This window comes from Zerene cesonia, chromosome 15 (assembly GCF_012273895.1).
Source record: "Zerene cesonia ecotype Mississippi chromosome 15, Zerene_cesonia_1.1, whole genome shotgun sequence".
In the NCBI taxonomy this organism is placed as follows: Eukaryota; Metazoa; Arthropoda; class Insecta; order Lepidoptera; family Pieridae; genus Zerene; species Zerene cesonia.
This window is the reverse complement of record NC_052116.1, coordinates 6,805,649-6,825,168: the sequence shown is the minus strand read 5'-3', so window position 1 is coordinate 6,825,168 and position 19,520 is coordinate 6,805,649. Positions and strand designations below refer to the sequence as shown.

The 19,520-nt window shown below is 33.3% G+C and overlaps 2 protein-coding genes across 8 annotated transcripts in view; one reads left to right on the top strand and one right to left on the bottom strand.

Moving 5' to 3' along the window:
- LOC119832667 overlaps positions 1-11,475 on the top strand; it is an 86,126-nt gene extending 74,651 nt beyond the window's left edge. For 3 of the 5 annotated variants that reach the window (XM_038356374.1, XM_038356371.1, XM_038356373.1), the window contains 5 exons: positions 2,807-2,962; positions 4,314-4,460; positions 4,804-4,952; positions 5,550-5,772; positions 6,427-11,475. In XM_038356374.1, the coding sequence (XP_038212302.1) occupies positions 2,807-2,962; positions 4,314-4,460; positions 4,804-4,952; positions 5,550-5,772; positions 6,427-6,552 (801 nt within the window). In that variant the 3' untranslated portion in view covers positions 6,553-11,475. The remainder of the gene's footprint in view (positions 1-2,806; positions 2,963-4,313; positions 4,461-4,803; positions 4,953-5,549; positions 5,773-6,426) is intronic. The other 2 variants (XM_038356375.1, XM_038356372.1) reach the window with 1 other exon arrangement.
- Positions 11,476-13,405: 1,930 nt separating this feature from the next.
- LOC119832363 (protein CLEC16A homolog) overlaps positions 13,406-19,520 on the bottom strand; it is a 14,528-nt gene continuing 8,413 nt past the window's right edge. For 2 of the 3 annotated variants that reach the window (XM_038356032.1, XM_038356033.1), the window contains 6 exons: positions 18,472-18,632; positions 17,865-18,023; positions 17,523-17,664; positions 16,583-16,688; positions 15,111-15,225; positions 13,406-14,691 (listed from right to left, as the gene is read on the bottom strand). In XM_038356032.1, coding sequence (XP_038211960.1) covers positions 14,578-14,691; positions 15,111-15,225; positions 16,583-16,688; positions 17,523-17,664; positions 17,865-18,023; positions 18,472-18,632 — 797 coding nt within the window. In that variant the 3' untranslated portion in view covers positions 13,406-14,577. The remainder of the gene's footprint in view (positions 14,692-15,110; positions 15,226-16,582; positions 16,689-17,522; positions 17,665-17,864; positions 18,024-18,471; positions 18,633-19,520) is intronic. The other variant, XM_038356034.1, reaches the window with a different exon arrangement.

The window sequence follows — 19,520 nt, the reverse complement described above, 5'->3', positions numbered from 1 at the left end:
TAAGATATCACTATTAATCACAGGGAATCATTAAGATGTTTTTATATAAATCGCTTATAGTTTTTTTATCGCCTTTTTATTATTTAAAAGGAAAACAGTGAAACGTTTACATTTTGTTACTTACAGGGTTGGATCGGTACTGATTTGCGATATTTTCCAACTATCGTTTTAATAAAATATTGACTATAATTTTCTCTTCTATATCTACAAGATTTTACGCTAAACATCACTAGAACTTTCTTAAAGAAAAATAATAATTTGCTATTATATTTTACATAAATTAGTAACTAGTTTTTTATGGGCAGTGCCGATGTATTACTGGTACTCTTTCACGTGGAAACCACCTAACTGATTCAATAAACCTTTAATTTTATACATAATTAAATTTTTATAATGATAACGTAACTTCAGTATCATTAAACATTACTAAAGTGGCGTGTAGCCATAAACTTATAATATATACGACTCGCCTACAGCGCAAGTAAATGGGGCTTTTAACCAATAAATCATGGCATAATTACAAAGGAGTTTATATTACCTCAATCAATCTACTTTGAATGTCACAATCAGAATTATAAGTATATCATTTGAGTTTAGAGCAATAATAACATGAAAAAGAAATAATATTATAAATGCATACGTAACTCTGTTCCTCCATCTGCCTCTTTTTCGGGCCTAAAACTAATTCTGCAGAAATTTGGTGACTGAAATTTAGCTTGAAACCTGAGAAAGAACATAGGATGGGTTTTATTCTGGAAACTTGCAGGTGGGCTCATCAACTCGGGCTTTCTATTGATTACGCGGGGGAACCCGCGGGCGAAAAGCTAGTATATCGTAAATCAATAGACATGTGATAAAAAAGTAGGTCTTTGTTGGTTTGATAGAGTTTTAAACATTGCAATTTAATCTGACCACTCGTCTAAAACCCATCTCAACCGATCTTATCACATTATCATCAAAAAGTTATCGCCAGTTATTACATAGTAATAATCCAAGGCATAAAACAGTTCTGGCAGTTGTAAAAACAAAACAAATACATCACTTATCGCTTTCAGACCAGGGTTATGTCTATATAAAACTGAGCGGGAAGCGAATTCCAATAGTATTACATTATGTTTTAAGGGTCTTTTTATGTTGTTTGTCTGTATCGCTGCACACTAGAGCTCAGAAATTATTTAAATTATTCAATTAATCTCTTTGTAATTTGACTAAGCAAAATTTCTTTGTTATTGTACATTGTATAAACACAGTTATATGATGTGTGTATATAATTTTTATAACGATTTGGTTTCAAGTTACATCTGTTTTATATTAATAACTTGAGGATTGTCATTAAACTGTGGGACACTTTCTTACTTTTTTCTTTGAACCAGAAGTGCTATAATCGCTATGCAATGCAATGCCTGTATTCGAATAGCAAAGTTATAATTAGCATTAATTACATAAAACGAGGAATTTCGCGTCGCTCATCATCAAATACGCTTCATAAGATGCTAAATCTCTTTATAAGCGGGCCACTTTTATTACAATAGCGATCAGTTCTTACATGAAATATTGCCAAGCCCCTAATAAACAACCTACAGCCCGTGTACCCGTGTTTCGCCTATATATTCTCATTTATCGAAATCGTGACTAGTATAAACAATCGGGTATTCTGTTATTAACTTATAAGTATTGTGTCTTTTCTGTTTATCGATAGTGAAACTCAGTTATGTACATATGTTTCCCAAGGAACAGCAATATTTTATTATCTCCACAACTTTTTATAGATTTGCAAAAAAATCTAAAGAATATCCAGCATTTTAAAGATTGTAAATTGTCATAAAGTATACCCAAGCAAATCACGTTTTCAAAAATTAAATAAATTAAATTAATTTCTATTCAATACAGTAAATCATGTTGATTCAATTTTCATTTCTGTATTTTAACACGGAGATGGAACGTTACAAAAAATTTAAAATCCAGCAGGAAACATGAAATTTAAAAATATTTTTCAGCAAAAATGTCCGCACCAATTTAGAATACAAAACGTTTTTATGCTAATTGCAGAAGCTTAGTGTGCATTCCTGTAACAACTTGGTGCGACACGTACATCGCGGCTTTTAGTTCTATTTCCAGTAGCCAACCTCGGGCACATTGCCCGAAACCATTTTTTAGTATTTATATCTACTCCGAACTGTATTTATAGCTACGTTGTGTCATTAGCATACTATGTAGTACTATGGAAATATAGGTATTATAGAAAAAGGTACCTAGTATATTTAGTTTTAGGGAACTTGCTGTACATATACTGATGTCCCAGAGTCTAGACTAATATTTCCTAGAATATGAATAGATAAGTTTCACAGTAATTCATACATATCTTTAATTTACTTCATATAAAGGCACAAATGTGAATCAATACACAACATAGGTATAAAAAAATATTATATTATACAGCATAATCTAAAGAGAAATAAACCGTAATAGGTAAGGTTTGTAGAAAGTGTAGTTAGGACGTATTAGGTTAGAGCTTAGCATAATATCAATTTAATAGGAGTCGCGACGTTGAATTCAGCAAATACGATGTTGGAAGTCCAACTTTCATCCAATTATTTTGTTCTGCCATTGTTATTTTTAGTTTTCAAAATAATAGATATATTGTATTAGATGAACCTATAACCTGCGTATTTTATATCGAGAAATAATAATTCCATAAAAAAATTGAGCCCACTTACTTCCAATATCATCCTAATTAGCAAGCACCCAGGCAGTATGAATATCACGTTTCGCGTCCAAAAATAACAAATGTGGTCGATGGTTCCAGTGTGCCGCAGGCCGTGCAGCATGGCAAGAGGCAGCCGCTCTGTCCGTTGGCGGCGGCGGCGGGGCCGCAGGCGGCGCAGCGCGGCGCTGCTCGGTGTTGGGCGACCACCCCGGCGCGAGGCGAGACCCACGGGCCAAGTGGCACAGGAACAACCGGGTACCCAATGAAAGTTATCTTTTCCGATCACGTGTAGCTGAGCGTACAACGTAGATAGACCGCATGGTTTGAGGTATTGTGAGCTAATTTTATGTATGTTTCTAATTCTTTGGTTGACCTAGACCCCAGGGTATTAAGCTCGGAATCGATGATCCAATTTATGCTGTGATGTACCTGAGTGTTCAACGTAGATAGACCGCATGGTTTGAGGTATCGTTCGCTAAGTTCATGTATGTTCCTAATTGATGGTAATTCTTTGGTTGAACTAGATCCCAGGGTTTTTGGCTTAGAAATCAACGATCCAATTAATGATGATAATGAAGCTGAGTGTTCAACGTAGACCGCATGGTTAGTGAGGTATTGTGAACTAATATTATTTATAAATTTATGTGTGTACTGTGTAATAGAATGCAGAATATGGGATGTATTATTTTAGCTGGGTTCTGAGAAATTTCGTAATCATGCGTGGCTAATCGTTCGACGCATTAACCGCATGGATTAATATGTATTGTACTATATTTATTGTTATAAGTATTTGAGCAGATTCGATGTCTATATCTTTAATTGTTTCATTAATCGTACAAATCATTTTATTCGTATAAAACATTGTAAAAATGTGGGTTAATCAGTGTTGCATTTCCAATCATGCGTTACTGTTTTGGTATAGATAAAACGCATGGTTTGAGTTAATCTTAAATAGTATTATGTGTTGAGTATTGGTGTTCATTATATATTGTAACTGCTATCTTATTCTTCTTAAGCCAACAATATATATATATACTCCTATGTTGATTCCTCGTAGTCTATATTTCTAAGCTACGTGTATATGTAGCAAGAAAGCCTCTACGACGTAGGCCGTAGATGTAAAGTAGTTCATTGTGTAAGTGAAATAATGTCATATATAACTTGAATAACGGTTAGTTTATTATTTTACGTTTTAAATACCTATCATTGATTCGTTATGGGTATCTGAGGTCAGATTGTCTGAAATTACCTTATTTTATTGCCCACAACGCTCTCACGGGGTTAATTGAAAGTGCTTTAAACTTAATTTGGTGGGCTAACAGTGACGTTTATCCTTTGCAAACAGATTGTACGTGAGTAAATAAGCTTGTTATAATGTTGTGAAGAGCTAATGTTTACTTCAAAAGAAATAAATCAAATAACCCTTAAGTAATAGTGATCATGGTTCAAGGTGCGTAGCGATAGCTTTCTTGTGTATATTCGTAGTAAACTTTCGAGAAAGTAATGAAGATTTTAATGTTGTAGGTGTTGTTAAATCTGTTTTAGTGATTTGTACTAATGTTGTTCTTAAGTGGTGTTTGTGTTATAGAATTATTTCAACTTAAAGGTGCGCGATGCGTCATACGGGTCGTCATCGGAATCGGACGGGGACGAGGCGAGCGGCGAACCGTGGGGGGTCGCCCGGCTTCTGTACGCGGGCTTGGCGACTTTGGCCGTCGGACTAGTGGTATACTTCGTGGGCACTGGAGACAAGGTGAGTTGCGACCCGTGGAGGCAATTGCACTAGCACTTTCTCCTTTCAAATGTATACTGGGTTCGGGTTTTAGTGCACATTATGTGTATATTCTTATTTTTTATTACTTTAGATATATCTAATAATTAAAAGTTTATTTTCAGCATGGTTTGGACGCAATGGAATGTTTTAAAGCTACATTAACAGTAAAGCTTCTAAACTTGATTTATTTTTACCGTTCATGTATAAATCACAAATATTGCAATCTTATCATCAAGCTATTTTTCACAATGCACGTGAACACAGCATTTTGTACACATGAAGTGTCCCAACAAAACCTAGAGACATATTTGATTAAGAGCAGCCTTCCCAGGGTTTCAAGACACCAGCCCTGCGGCTGGTGGGACCGTCTCTCATAGTCGCCGGGCTGGCGTGCTGCCTGCTGCGTATTATGTTCTGTATCTGCGCCAAGCCTTGCTGCAAACGACGGACCAACCACAAAGAGAACAGAAGGTTGGTTGTAAACTCTTGTATGTTTTAATTTGTCATTATTGTCATAGTATGAATAAATTCAAAAACATGCGATGATTTAAAAATTTTCCCACTTTTCTACATCAGTAGTAAAACAGTAGTAAACTTATGAAATGCTTATATATACCATTTTTTAATTACTTAAAGAAGATCAGTTTGGTAGACCTAAAACTTTTCTTTTTAAGCTATTTTGCAGTCATTATTACTACAACATATTAATATGCAACAAAATATTTTTTTCTTTTAAAGATAGAATACTATTTTAATGTTAGATATGTAATGTATGTATTTTGAATAAGTAATAATATATATTTTGCACCCATTTCTTTTGCAATACGCATTTATTGTAATAACTTAATTAATAAGTTTATTACTATCCATACTTCAATATCACATCAATTATTAATTATCAAGTCACATAACTTTATCTCAAACGTTTTAAGCGTGTGTCGTCAAAATAACAATGGTATTTTACTGACTTCAGATCACCAAATAATCCTTATACATTTGTTAGCTAGTGAAACTAATAAAACGATGAAATATGTAGTATTAACAAATAGATAAAACAACGACTTGCAGACTGTCAGGCGGCGTGGAGGGCGAGGAGATGCCGCTGGCGGGGTGCGGCGCGCGCGCCGGCCCCGCGCAGTGCTCGCCCGCGCGCCGCCTCGACGCGTCCTCGTGCGACGTGTCCAGCCTCTCCAGCGGCGAGGAGGACGAGCGGCTCCGGAGGTACCGCACCCACCAGCCGAACCCGCACCCGCAGCCGCAGCCTCAGCCGCAGACTGTCCTTGTGCAACAGGTTTGCTAATATTCTATATGATTATGATATCTATATGACTTTGATAATATATTTATAAGGTACCTAAAAAGTCCAGGATCGCTATTGTCCTCAAGATAAAGGTGGAAAATCAGACTTGTAGTAAACAGCCTTTGTGAGTATGATAATATATTTGTTAAGATTCCTGAAAGAATGCTGGAACATAATTTTTCTAGAATTCGATGTTTTTTTAGTATATAAGATAAGAGATTATAAAGTTGTAGATATTAGATAATCTATTATTTTGATGACTAACGCATTACATAACGGAGCTGATACAAATATGCTAATGCTAAGGATTCCTAAAGTCTTGGAGGGAATAAGTTTTCAAACATAAATTCGTATAATTATGTAATTTGTTTTTTAAAGTCATGCCGGATTATCTTCGCGTAGAAGCTTTAAATACGCGACATTTTATAATGATCCCAATTGGTGGAAACCTTCAAGTCATACAAGACGGTAAACATTCCCTACATGCAGTAGGTATCGCTCGTTATCCATGAAGATGATATGTTACCGTCTGGATACAAATAAACTAGATTTTTATAAGTAACCCGCATTAAATGTTACAAATAAATAAACTATATATTATATTACTAAACTGAAATAAATAAACGTTCATGGCCAATGTTCCAGGCCAACCCGCCTCGCCCCTCCGTGTCCGCACTGAGCAGTGCGGGCAAGCGGCCGCCGCCGCGCAACGTGTCGTTCGCGGGCCCCGACGGCGAGATCGTGCTCAGCCCTTCGCAGCTGCGCTCGTAACCAAGCAATAAACTGTACGGTGATATTGTAACGCTGTGCCAAAATGTATGCGCTCGATTCACCTCGCCCTGTATCTATATTTAAAATTATAAAGCTGAAGAGTTTGCTTTTTGGTTGAACACGCTAATCTCAGGAACTATTGGTCCGATTAGAAAATTTCTTTCAGTGTTATATAGCCTATTTACTGAGAAATTCTATAGGTCATCATCACGCTAAGACCAATAGCAGCGGAGCAATAATGAAGAATGTTTCGAAATCGGTTCTTTTTTTCCTATTGAGAGTTTCCGCTGCGTGCGCTGCGAGCTAGCATAAGCCCAAAGTAACTAAGTACATGTATTCCCCGCGAACGATGTCGCGGGAAGAAGCTAGTTGTTCTAATAGTTCTACGTTTGCGCGTCTCACCTGGCCTTTTTGTATCTATATATCAAACCATTAGAACCGTTTTGTTAAATTCTCACAAGACCACAGCTCATCTCTTCCAATGACATAGCTTCACGCTAAACTATAACCAAAGGCCAAATGCTGCAAAAAAGAAATCATTACAAATATTTAATAACGGCAGACATTTTGGCATAGTGTTACCAGATTCGATATTCCGTCACTTGTACATTTCTACAAACCGTTATAACAAACGTTTTTACGTAATTATGTGATAACGTGAAGTGAACATTTGCACATTTTGTATCGATAGGTGTCACGTTCATCGATATATTTATTTACGTTGTGCAACGAGTGTATGAACAACTATGGTAGATTTTGTTATTTTACGGTAGGGTTCGTGTCATAAGCGTTTAAACTCCGTAGTGATTTTACTGAATGTGCTAGTTCCATCCATCTTTAAGCATACTAGTCGAAACATTGACAGATAAGATGCAATTTCATTGAAATTATCCACTAAAGCGTATCTACCAAACTATATGACACTCAAGAAAATGCATCTTATTGTTATATGTAACTAAATAGATATTGAATGTATAATATAAACATAATTATTTTAAAACTGCCTATTACTAGATGCGAATTTATATTTAAATATAAAATTCATAAAAATAGATTTATAACTGACAATAATGATTGTTAACTGATGTATAAAGTGTTATGGCGTATGTGCGTTGATTTTATTTTAATTATATAATTATCCAATCGAATCCAAGTAGTTCAACCGCCGAGAAAATATCAACGCCTTAAGTTTTAATAATATTTTTATCTACGTCTAATTACATTTTAAAATACATACAAATTAATAAATTTACAACGTTGATATCACTTTCAGTAACTCGTTTAACAGTAAAATAACTGATTATTATAATAAAAACAATGCTTCGAACTTATGTTAAGGTTTCTAATATATCTATTCTCGACACTACAAAAACAAACCTTGGCGCTTGAACTACGTAATAACACCAAAATAATATTTATATTATTATATAGTTAGCAAATACATGAAATTCGATGTATAGTGATACTGTTTGACAGTTACGTTTTTATGTGTAAGGGAATACGATAAATAAATAAATTATGTGTTACTCGTGCATTGTATATGGCACATATAGTGAAGTACTGTTTATAAATATACTATATAATATATTTTAGAAATATTTGCACCTTTCGTAGTGAATCAATTGTATATCTGCAGGTTTTAACTAGAACGTACTTTTATGAACTCTGGCTTCGGAGTTGTAGAGGCGAAATAAAATCGTATTATAAAATGAAAATTTTTTGATTAGTTTTGTCAATTATAAATTTGTAATCAGATGAGAAATGTATAGTTATTTTGTATTATTTAAATCTAAGAATTGTCAATTACTTAAATTATTTTTCGCATAGTATTTGAAATTACGCTTCTTTGAAAACACTTAATACGCATAATGTTAAACAAAGTTCATATTATCCAAAGATTGAAGGAAATTAATATTGATTGCGCTGATAATCATTTCTGGACGTTTAATTTGTTATGAAGGTTTGAAAACAACAATAATTAATTTGCCTGATTAATAAAAAACGTATTCGAAGCTAAAGAATTTTCACCTCTCTTTGATAATTGTATATTTATTATTATTATACTTACGCCATCAGAAGTTTTAACATGAAAATGCATGGACATTTATATTTTAGAGATAACAAATGAAACTATTTCGTTAACATTGAGGAATGTAGCCACCTACATAGACGTTAAGGAAAAACATGAGCTTTATTTAGATTTACAGGTGGCTTGTAACAGCGTTGTGTATATAACCACCTCATCTCATACTTCCCATATTTATTTTCACAAAGTTCTATCCTATTTATATATTGTTTTTAATATTTAAGCGCACATATTCTGGTGACAGGGTGATTTAAATATATTTGTCTACCAGCAAAATTTTCTATATCGTACAGAGCCGGAATAAAATCGGAGCTTATCTTTCATACTTCATTCGAAATTATTCTATACTTATACCTTTTATATTTTAACAGATTAAATATTTCTGAGAGTATATTGCACTTTCCGGCTCTAGTTGTTAACGTTTCGAATACACAGTTTTCTCACAGATTATACAGTCTTCTTATTTGTAAATGATATTCGACATTTAACAAAGAAAATATTTACCTATCCACATTTTTATCAGCGTTACGATGCAGTGTACCTTTGTAATTTTTTAATCAGCACCTTATTTTTGTGATAAGATAGATTATGCGACATTTATAATGAAATAACGTTATGATAAAAAATGGCAAACATAAATTAATAATTATATACCGAATAACAATCGATCGCCTCTCATTACGGTTATATCCACAAGTTCCTTTTACTAGAATGCAGTAGAAATACATAATATTATTTATTTAATAAAAAGAGTTATATTCTAAAACCTGAGGTACTGTATCACTGCATAATGTCATCATTATACATACCAAATTTAACAAAGCAAACAGTTTCAAGTGTACATTACGGCGAATATATATACACTATAACTCACCTAACTCGAATGCATCAAACTTAGTACACAAATCATCGTGACTGTACCCTCCCATCGACAGAGATAAATAGAATTTAATCAGGAAACATTAACGGTAAATAACGCTTACATTTAAGTATCAGGCATTCATGTCACAAGGGTCATCACGAACCACAAGACGTTTTTGTACTGAACACATGAATTTCTTGAGTAGGTATATTAATTTTCTTAGTACTTCAGGTTATAGCAAAACAAGCATGTGCTTCCAAATGCTTAGTTAGATAATTCTGCCATTACTAGGATGTGCTTAGCTTCTTATTAATCCACGTGTATAAATACTTCGGCCTAATACACGCAAGAATAGAATTGAATATTTAATAATACATGAAGAAGTACAGTAAGTAGCATTTAAACTCGAGCTTGCTGTCATATCTAAGTTATATTTATTTTATGTACAGAGCTTTATCGTTCGAAGGCAATAGCAATAATGAAAATAGTAATAATAATGTATGTTTATATAATACCTGTAAAATACGGCTTAGTGAGGCTGTAACATCCTAGTACATATAAGTTGCGCAGACCAAAATAAAGATGTTCAATATAATAAGTGATTTGTTTAAGATTAGGTATATTTCAGTCTGTCTATTTTAGTACTCAACCTTAAGTACTGTTAATTAATTTAATATCTAAATCAAACTTAATAAAAATTAATTATCGTATAATGTTAGGGTTGCCAACTCTTCGTTTACGGAAACGTAATAATAATTCACAACTATCAAATGTCATCTCCCTTTATATTATTTTATTTATATCTAAATTGTGAAGAAGCCGCAATTTCCAATAGTTCTAAGTAAACTATATTATATTTTAAGAGTTTGCAATCCGTAACGGATATATAAAACGATCCTTCGGCAATACGACTATCATATTTTAAAACTGCTAGTTTATGTGTGACTATATTAAGCAACTTTGCAATCAAAATGTAATATATCGAATCTCAATGTAAGAATGTGACTAATCTATATTATGTCGATGCTCTATGCTTTGTACTGGTGCGCGTACATTGGGGCGAGCCGAGCGGTAACACATCTATCTTTTTAGTTTAGTTGGAGATGAGACCTGTTTCTTTTCTTTACCCTTCCTCCTCCGTCAAACTACACTTTATCCTTTAAAAACATGCAACGCATTTGCAAGAGCTCAACTGTACATGGGCGTTGATGATTGATTACGATCAGACGAACCACGCTCAGTTACCCGTTATGACATAAAGAATAAATTTAAACTTTTGCACTCTTATGTGAGTCTATCATAGGAGGCTTATGTCTCTGCAGTTGTAACAAATATGAACTGATGGTGATGATACTCGTGTCAGTAGATATGACTTCATTATCAACGACTGGAATGAATGCCTATAGCACTTTGATTTTTTTTCTAAGATCTTGGTATTCACCATGATGTACATTAAAAAAGACGACACATGTATATAAGGTATCAAGTCGACATACATCGAATACAAGTTTTGCTTAATTTGTGTATGTGTGAAACAATTTATATAAGTTTGTTAGTATATTACATAACTAACAAAAACACGGTGCGCTATTGACACGACTGGTAACTCACACAATCTATTCTAATACACCTTAAAGTCGCCGCGCGACTCGTCCCGATGTACGCACACCTTTATTCTTCTTTCATTCTGAATACTTTTATTATATTTCGTATTTCTGTCCTTCAGATTTCAATGAACTGCGAACGCAGTAAGTACTGACGGTGCAATGAAATCGTGTAGATTTAACTGTGATTTAATGTTGAATATGTGAAGTTTATTGAAATGGTATTGAATGTTTACATTATTTAGTTAAATGTTCGGCAAAGCTCAAGGTTACCAGTTTTATACGACAGAGTATGTTTGTTTGTAATTACCCCTTATTGTTTGTATAATTTATAAGCATTGGTGCATATCATGTGTATAGAGCAGATGATTAATCAATAAATTAGAAGAAAAATTATCATGTTTTATTTATCATCCCTTTGTATCAAGCGATATTTTAAATTATAAAAATTTGTTTTTTTGTTACAAGCATTTTCCTTCATTCCCATCATCAAACCTTTCTTTATCACATACCTTTTAAAGTCAGCAATACATTTTCAGTGGCCTAAGGCCTGCAAATAGCCTTACGTCTCTGCAAATGTTCATGGGCACTTACCATCAGACGACCTAAGGAGCTGCCTTTGCTGACTTTGACATTATCAAAACGAGCATATCTCGAGAACTACCCGATTTCCAAAATTCTTTCATCGTTTCATATGTACCTCTCTAAGCGTTATAGTATGTACCACCGGCGAAAGGGACGGACCGTTAGTTCTCTAATAAAACAACAAATTATTATAACATGTCATATATTTTCCAACTAATACCAAGTAGACATTATTTACATTATTGCAAATGTTAACACTTAACTTGCAAATAAATCACAACATGACAATACCATACGAAATCCACCAAAAACCGTTGCATTTTGACACATTCAAGTTAAATTATTTATATAAAAATACACCAATGATGAAAACTTTACATCAAACTTGAAGGATATAATCTAAGTACTATATTAATGGACCAAGAAATTCCTTAACTACGGAGAAGTATATGAAATTTTCTTCTAATATTTATGTGTCTAAAAGATTGAAAGACAAGGTACGTTTGTAGACATTTTATATTTTAATATCACGCGCTTATTTACAAAGAATACAATAAATGTAAGATATATTTGAGTGCAAAATTTATTAATATATCCAATGAGATCAGTATATATTCTTTCTAAAAACAAAATATTAAAATATAAAACAAAACACTAAAAACAACCCTTCTGTTACGGCGAAACAAACCGGTGCTAACGTAAAAATTTTATAATATAAATATGTATCATAATAAAAGGGAAATCTGTTGTTTTAAATAAATCTCCACTGCAACTGATAATATATGGATTTTAACAATTGTTGGTTATTTAATGAAACGCAATTTTTCAATAACTTTTGTTTGTTCATTCATACTGTTTTCTACAAAATCATCCACTGAGTCACCTACCTAGTTGAATCGGATTAAATAGAAACCTAATAAGCCATTATAATACTTGATGATTGCCACAATAATACATTTGTTGCTTCACATATTTTACGTATCTCGGAATTCTCAAATATTACATCGAAGTTATTGAGGTTACGTAATTCAAACATTTAAAATATAAATAAGAGCTTAAAAAATCGTTGCGATACCTAAAGAAGTAATAAGAGAGAAAGAAAAAAAGCAAAGATACACAATGAACGGTTAAGTAAATGAAAAAGAAGAAAAAAACACGTACAAAATTTAGACCCAGCATAACAAAAATATATTATAACGGTAACTACATACGAAATCCCAGGAACTTAAAATTAGCTTCAAATCACAAATTTAAAAAAACACAAACAAAATACATACATTGCCTATTACATATAACATATTAATTTCAAAGCAATCCATAACTTTATAAATACCCATATATTTTATATTAAAAAATAAAAATGAAAATAATTCTAAAAATGTAGCACCACAACCTAACGGCCAACTCCGCCGACAAACTTAAATATTTAAATAATTTGAAAGCAATAATATTTTTTGATGTAATTCTAATAAAAAAAAACTTTTTTTCTACTTAAATCACATTACCTTGTGAATTTAAAATAATTTTTTATACTAAAAATACAAGGATATTGTACTAATTGCATTATGGAAATGGTTATGTTTTTAAATCCAAATACAATTTTAGGCAAATAAAATTTCCCTTTATCAATTATAACTAGCAACATTTCGATACTTACTTTTGCTGATATGGATGATTTTATTATTTTTAGAGATTTAAATAAGACTTTTCTATGATAAAATTACAAAAAATAAAAAAGCAATGATACTTAGAGGATATGAGTAAGGTTTTAAAAACTATCAAAAAGTATAATTACGGTAATATCCGACTTATCTGGATATCTGGTTGCAATTTGATATACAACTTATTAAAATTATTGCAATTAAGAACCATAATTTATAGAACAACAGTGTATTATAGAACATTTCAAGTAAGAGCTGTCTACAAACTTGTGTTAATATACATATTAGAATAATAAAAGAACCCATCAAAATTTAGAACACAATCTCGAGTGAGGGAGATACAATGCCTCTTAATGCACATGCGCGAGTGAGATCGCAGATGGCAAATTGAACTGATACTTCATTGGCTGCACGTAATGTAATACTCATAATATTGACATCCATAATTGTGAGTGGGATAGCAAGTCTCTTAACGCTCATGAACGAGCGAGATAGCAGGTGATAAAATTTGTTATTAGTTGCTTATACGTTATTATTTTACTAACTAATTGGTATGACGGAAGACAAGGAGGTGAACGTGTTATAAACAGGAAAGTATAATTACATTACATTATAATATGGTTATGGGAAATGGTTAATAGATATTTAATGAACTGTATTATAATTACATCTTTAATTTAACTACTTAATATTATGTGTATTAAAAATATATATAACTCAATGCAACACGATACGCTTGCAAATGGACTGTAACTGTCCTTACTTTATATAGTCTGAATGTAGATATGACATTCAGATTAGGCTTCGTTCGTTTTAGAAACAAGCGAGTCATGGATGTCTATGACGTCATAACTTAATAAAATGGTCTTGCGTTAACGCTTTTACACCTTTGGAAACATTTTCTATGAGTTATGTAGTTAAACCGTTCTTTATATTAACAATTATTTCCATGATTTTTCCAAGACATTTCCATGATGATTTATTGATATACATGATATTTATTCGATATCTCCAATCCTACATAGCAGCCAGTATAATTATTAAAACATTAATTTACGCAATGATCAATCTACGCAATATTTCAAAAGCCTCGAATTTTGTTTTCCGACTTGCCATGATAACAACAAGAATTTCCACAATATGTTTTTTTTTTGAGACTTTCTCAAAAATATTTGATAAAAACAATATCTCTTCCATATTAATTTAATTTCGAGGGTAAAGCTAATATCAAATGGTCTCTATGATACCTTTTCTTTTGGGTCTCGTCTCCCCGGATATGAAAGAGGTTTCTTCTGATGAAGTGCGAGACACTCTTGGGGTTTGGGATGTGCTTGGAAGATTCTGGAAATTAAAATAAATCTGATGTGTTAAAAACATAATTATCGCAAATATGGCACATAGCAAGTACAAAAGCACTGCATGTTCGTATTTTTATTTTATAAAACATTAACAAGGATCAGTATAACAATTTCATGACTTTATCTTATTATCCTGATTAATACTAATATTTCTGACGTATACTCCTTACAAGAGTTGAAGAAACGTTTATATATTAAAATGAGGTGAAGTGTTTTTTAAGCTATATAAGTATATGCATTGGGTTCAATTTTTTTTTTCTCCCATTTTCCATGTTGTGTTACAATTAATATCCATTTGGTGTGTTTTAATTTTCTCCCTCTTATATATCGTGTCGTGCCTAGTTCTTAGAAATAAATGTTACTGTTATGTTATAATCTATAATAACAAATGACATATAAAACCTGCGGCACGTGCGCGGCGGCGCGCTGTATGTTCTCGAGCGGTATCTCCTCGTCGCGCGCGCGCGGCGAGCCGTCCCGCGACGCGGCGCGCCCGCTGCTGCCGCGCGACACGCTGCTGCGGGCGGACACCACTTTTATATTCACACTAACTTATATTTACACTAGCTTATATTTACAGTAGCTTATATTTACACTAGTTAATGTTTACACTAGCTTATATTCACACTAGTTTATATTTACACTAGCTAATGTTTACACTATCTAATGTTTACACAAGCATACATTCACACTAGCTTCCGCCGAGTGGGATAACTCTCGGCGGAAGCTCTCGATGGGAACAATAATTCCCCGATTTTGAAACGGTTTTTCATTGGTACTCCGCTGCTATTGGTCTTAGCGTCTATATAGCCTTCACGTCGCGCATGCGCGGATACCAATTTTATATGTTTACACTAGTTTCCGCCCGCGACTTCGTCCGCGTGATATAGTTACTTTGGGATGACGTTAACACGCAGCGCTATTCAATAGGAAAATTATCATCCGATTTTGAAACTTTCCGCCACTATTAGTCTTAGCGTGATGATATATAGCCTATAGCCTTCCTCAATAAATGAGCTATCTAACACTGAATGAATTTTTCAAATCGCATCAGTTGTTTCTGAGAATAGCGCGTTTAGCCAAACCCTTCAGCTTTATAATATTAGTTATCAATAACTAGTTATGTTGATTGTTCACACGATTATTTATATTTTACAAAACAGCTTGACCCCGAGGTTTAGTTTGCAACTAGCAGTTCGCCCCGGCTTCGCCCGTGGTACATATATAGCCTATGTCACTCAGCTTAGTTGCAGCTTTCTAATGGTGAAAGAATTTTGCCTATGTGCGTTTTGCTAAAAATATATTGTCCTTTACCCAACGGTTGCCTGGTAGAGATGGCTTTTAGCCATAAGGCCGCCATTTGCATACTAGTTTTTGTTAAATTTTATTTCTTTTTTATATTTTGAAAGTGTGAAAGTGTGCAATAAAGAATAAATAAATAAATAAATTTTTAAAATCGGTTCAGAAGTTTTTGAGTTTATCCCTTACACACAAACTAACAAACAAACAAACAAAAATACAAATTCTTACTCTTTATAACATTAGTGTAGACAAACATAACCAAATTATTTTTGTTTTAAATCTTGAAATATATCTTTCATGCCAACGTTAAATGCTATTAATTTCCAATATTACATATTATAATATAAAGTTAATTATTATCTTAAATAGGTATAATTTTCATAAATTAAAAACGGTAATGGATTAGAAGAAGTTATTGAGGTATAATAAGAAATAAAGAAGTTTTCTTTTAATGGAAGTCCAAAATCTTCGTTTTTCTTAATTAATGTTAATAACTCTAGAACAAGTATGTTATTACAATATTACAAATATACAAATTTTTAATATATCCCCTTAACATACAAAAGACAAACCTCTCCCTGCTGGTTGTGGTCCGTTCCCGATAGACAACGATACCGTCCTTGAGTACGTGTCCGCTCGGACGACGCAACCTTCTATCTGAATCGTCACCTTCTATACCTGAAACATTTATAAATTGTGACATTACTTGTAGTCATATATTACGAGACGTTCGTCCCGGCTTCGCCCGGATATCAAGATTCCTGCTTTTACCAAGGGAGCATTTAATCAGGATAAAAAGTATCCTATCACCTAAGTCAGCTCATACTCTGTCTGTATACCAAATTTCATCAAAATCCGTTAAGGAGTTTCAGCGTGATTGGTGGACAAACATCCAAACAAACTTCACATTTACAATATTAGTGTACGTGTGATGCTGAAGCAGTTATCTCTTGAGCTAAGTTTGATCCGAAGCCTTAGAATATTTTGTGCTAATCACTGACCTACTTTTAAAGGAAAACAAATACATCGAAACAATAACAGGGACATGGGAGTTGTCTCACCTATCCAACTATATCACTGCTACATGTTGCTAACCCTAAAGTATGTGAGAATGGTAGATGGATGAACGTTAATTTCTCTTTAACACAAAAACTACGAAACAAATTAAGCATAAATTCCGTATAGATAAATTTTAACTTTTAATCAAAGAAGGTAATCCTTCCTTCATTCTAGTAATCCTTTAAGCTTTACCTTGTTATATATTAAAGGAACTTGATTCTATAATATACTAGCTGCGCCCAGCGGTTTCACCCGCGTAAGTCCGTATCCCGTAGGAATATCGGGAAAAAAAATTGCCTGTATGTTATTCCAGTTGTCCAGCTATCTACGTAGCAATCAGTTCAGTAGTTTTTGCGTGAAACAGTAACAAACACACACACATCCCCACAAACTTTCGCATTTATAATATTAGTAGTATAGGAAGTAGGTGGTTAAAAATATTCAGATCCTCACCCGAATGCCTTCGAACAGTTGTCAAGGAGGGCCTAGCGAATAGTGGGCGGTGTCGCGGCGCCATAGTGGGCGCTGATATTCCAGAAACTTCTAGAAGACGACCGATCTGTTGCATCTTCTTTTGGCGTGATTTTGTACGGCCCTGGAAGACATCGAAATATAAATGTGTTCTATGTTTTTCTTTCGAAGTCTGTGTTTTTACATATGGTGGTTTATGAAAAAATTTTTTTTTTTTAACAACCATAGAAAAAAAGCCAAACTTACATTGAAAAATTACCTATTTTTACACCTACAAAAAAAAAACATTAAAAAATTATCGAATATCAGTATAGGCAATGTTACCTTAGTGAGCCTCTGCTTAGCCGCCATGCTCCGTATATGGTCGTCGAACTTAAACTTAGCGCGCAGTAGCACAGTCCGCGGCGACACTCCGGTGGCTCCGACACGTGGTTTGTGAATGGTTAAGTGTAGACACCTGGGGTCATCCTTGTCGCCTGTTATCTGAGAATTTGTTAAAGAGAATACATTAATAATATTTCAAGCACACAAATTTTACAGATAAGCAAAGAGAATAAAAGAAAAAAAAACATTGCAATTAATATGACGATATACAATAATAAACCTCCAAGTTGATTTTTATGCAATAAACGCGTCATTATGACGAATATGTATACTAAAACTACAAATTTTATAAGAATTTAATCAACATTTTTATTTCTAAAATGTGATATAATAAAAAAAGTGAAACGGGCCGGAGACTAACTCATTTAATATTATTTCTATAAAAACGGCTAACAGCTAATAATTATAAGTGACTTTTTTGTAACATTTTGTTACTGGTGGTGTTCCGAGTTAGCTTTGTTGAAAAAAAGGGAGACTTGTAGTCAATAGTTTGCAATAAAAAATGAAAATTTAAAATTTTATAATACCTACCTTTTATACAACTAACCTCTAAATCCTGCAAACTGCCGACCAATTTCGCCACTCCCCAACCTAACTTCTGTTTGTCCGGCTCCACCAGAATTATCTGAATATTGTCCACGGCGAGGAATCGATGGTGCCAAGTGCCATCTTTCTGTATGATGTCACACGATATTAGGTCGGAGTCATCTGAAATTGTATAAAAATATAGTATAATTTAGGATGACCCTGCAGGTCTATAGGCTAGACTGACTTAGGCGCTAAAATAAATCCTATCCTATCCTACTAATATTATAAATGCGAAAGTTTGTAAGGATGTGTGTGTGTTTGTTACTCTTTCACGCAAAAACTACTGAACCGATTGCAATGAAATTTGGTACGTAGGCAGCTGGACAACTGGAATAACATATAGGCAATTTTTTTCCCGATAATCCTACGGGATATGGACTTGCGGGTGATACCGTGGGGCGCATCTTATTTACTAGCTTAGCATAGCTTAGCATAAAACAAAGTATTTCGATGCTTTTGTTGTTTAACTTAGTTGATCGACTTTGTGACAAATCGATTATTTGTACTAAGATCATTAGAGAAATCAAATCTGTAATAAAGAAGAGGTTTGTCCCCATTAGGAAACAAAAAGCTGTTGTATTAATTATATATTTTTTTACACGCTTTTTATTAGCTTCACCTGTATGTTTGTTTGTATGTTTGTTTGTATGTTTGTTTGTAACCGACTTCTTTGGGCGCGATTTTGACCCACTTTAAACGGCCAGATTTCATTCAAACTTTGTAGATTTATTGAGGACCGATGACAATACACTTATTTGATAAAATTATTCCATTTTTCAATTTGAAAAATATGATTTTTTTAAAGCGTGTTTTTTAGTTTTTTTTAAACTATTATTTATTATGATCAATCATCGGAGTTCATTTTATTTTTTTCTTATCAAGCGACAAATAGTAGTAAAATCACAATACAAATGCCGCTTTAAAATGCCCTTTACATACTTAGTCTGGCCATAAATACTGTTACACTTAATTATAAAAAAATATTACATTTGAATTTCGAATCTGTCA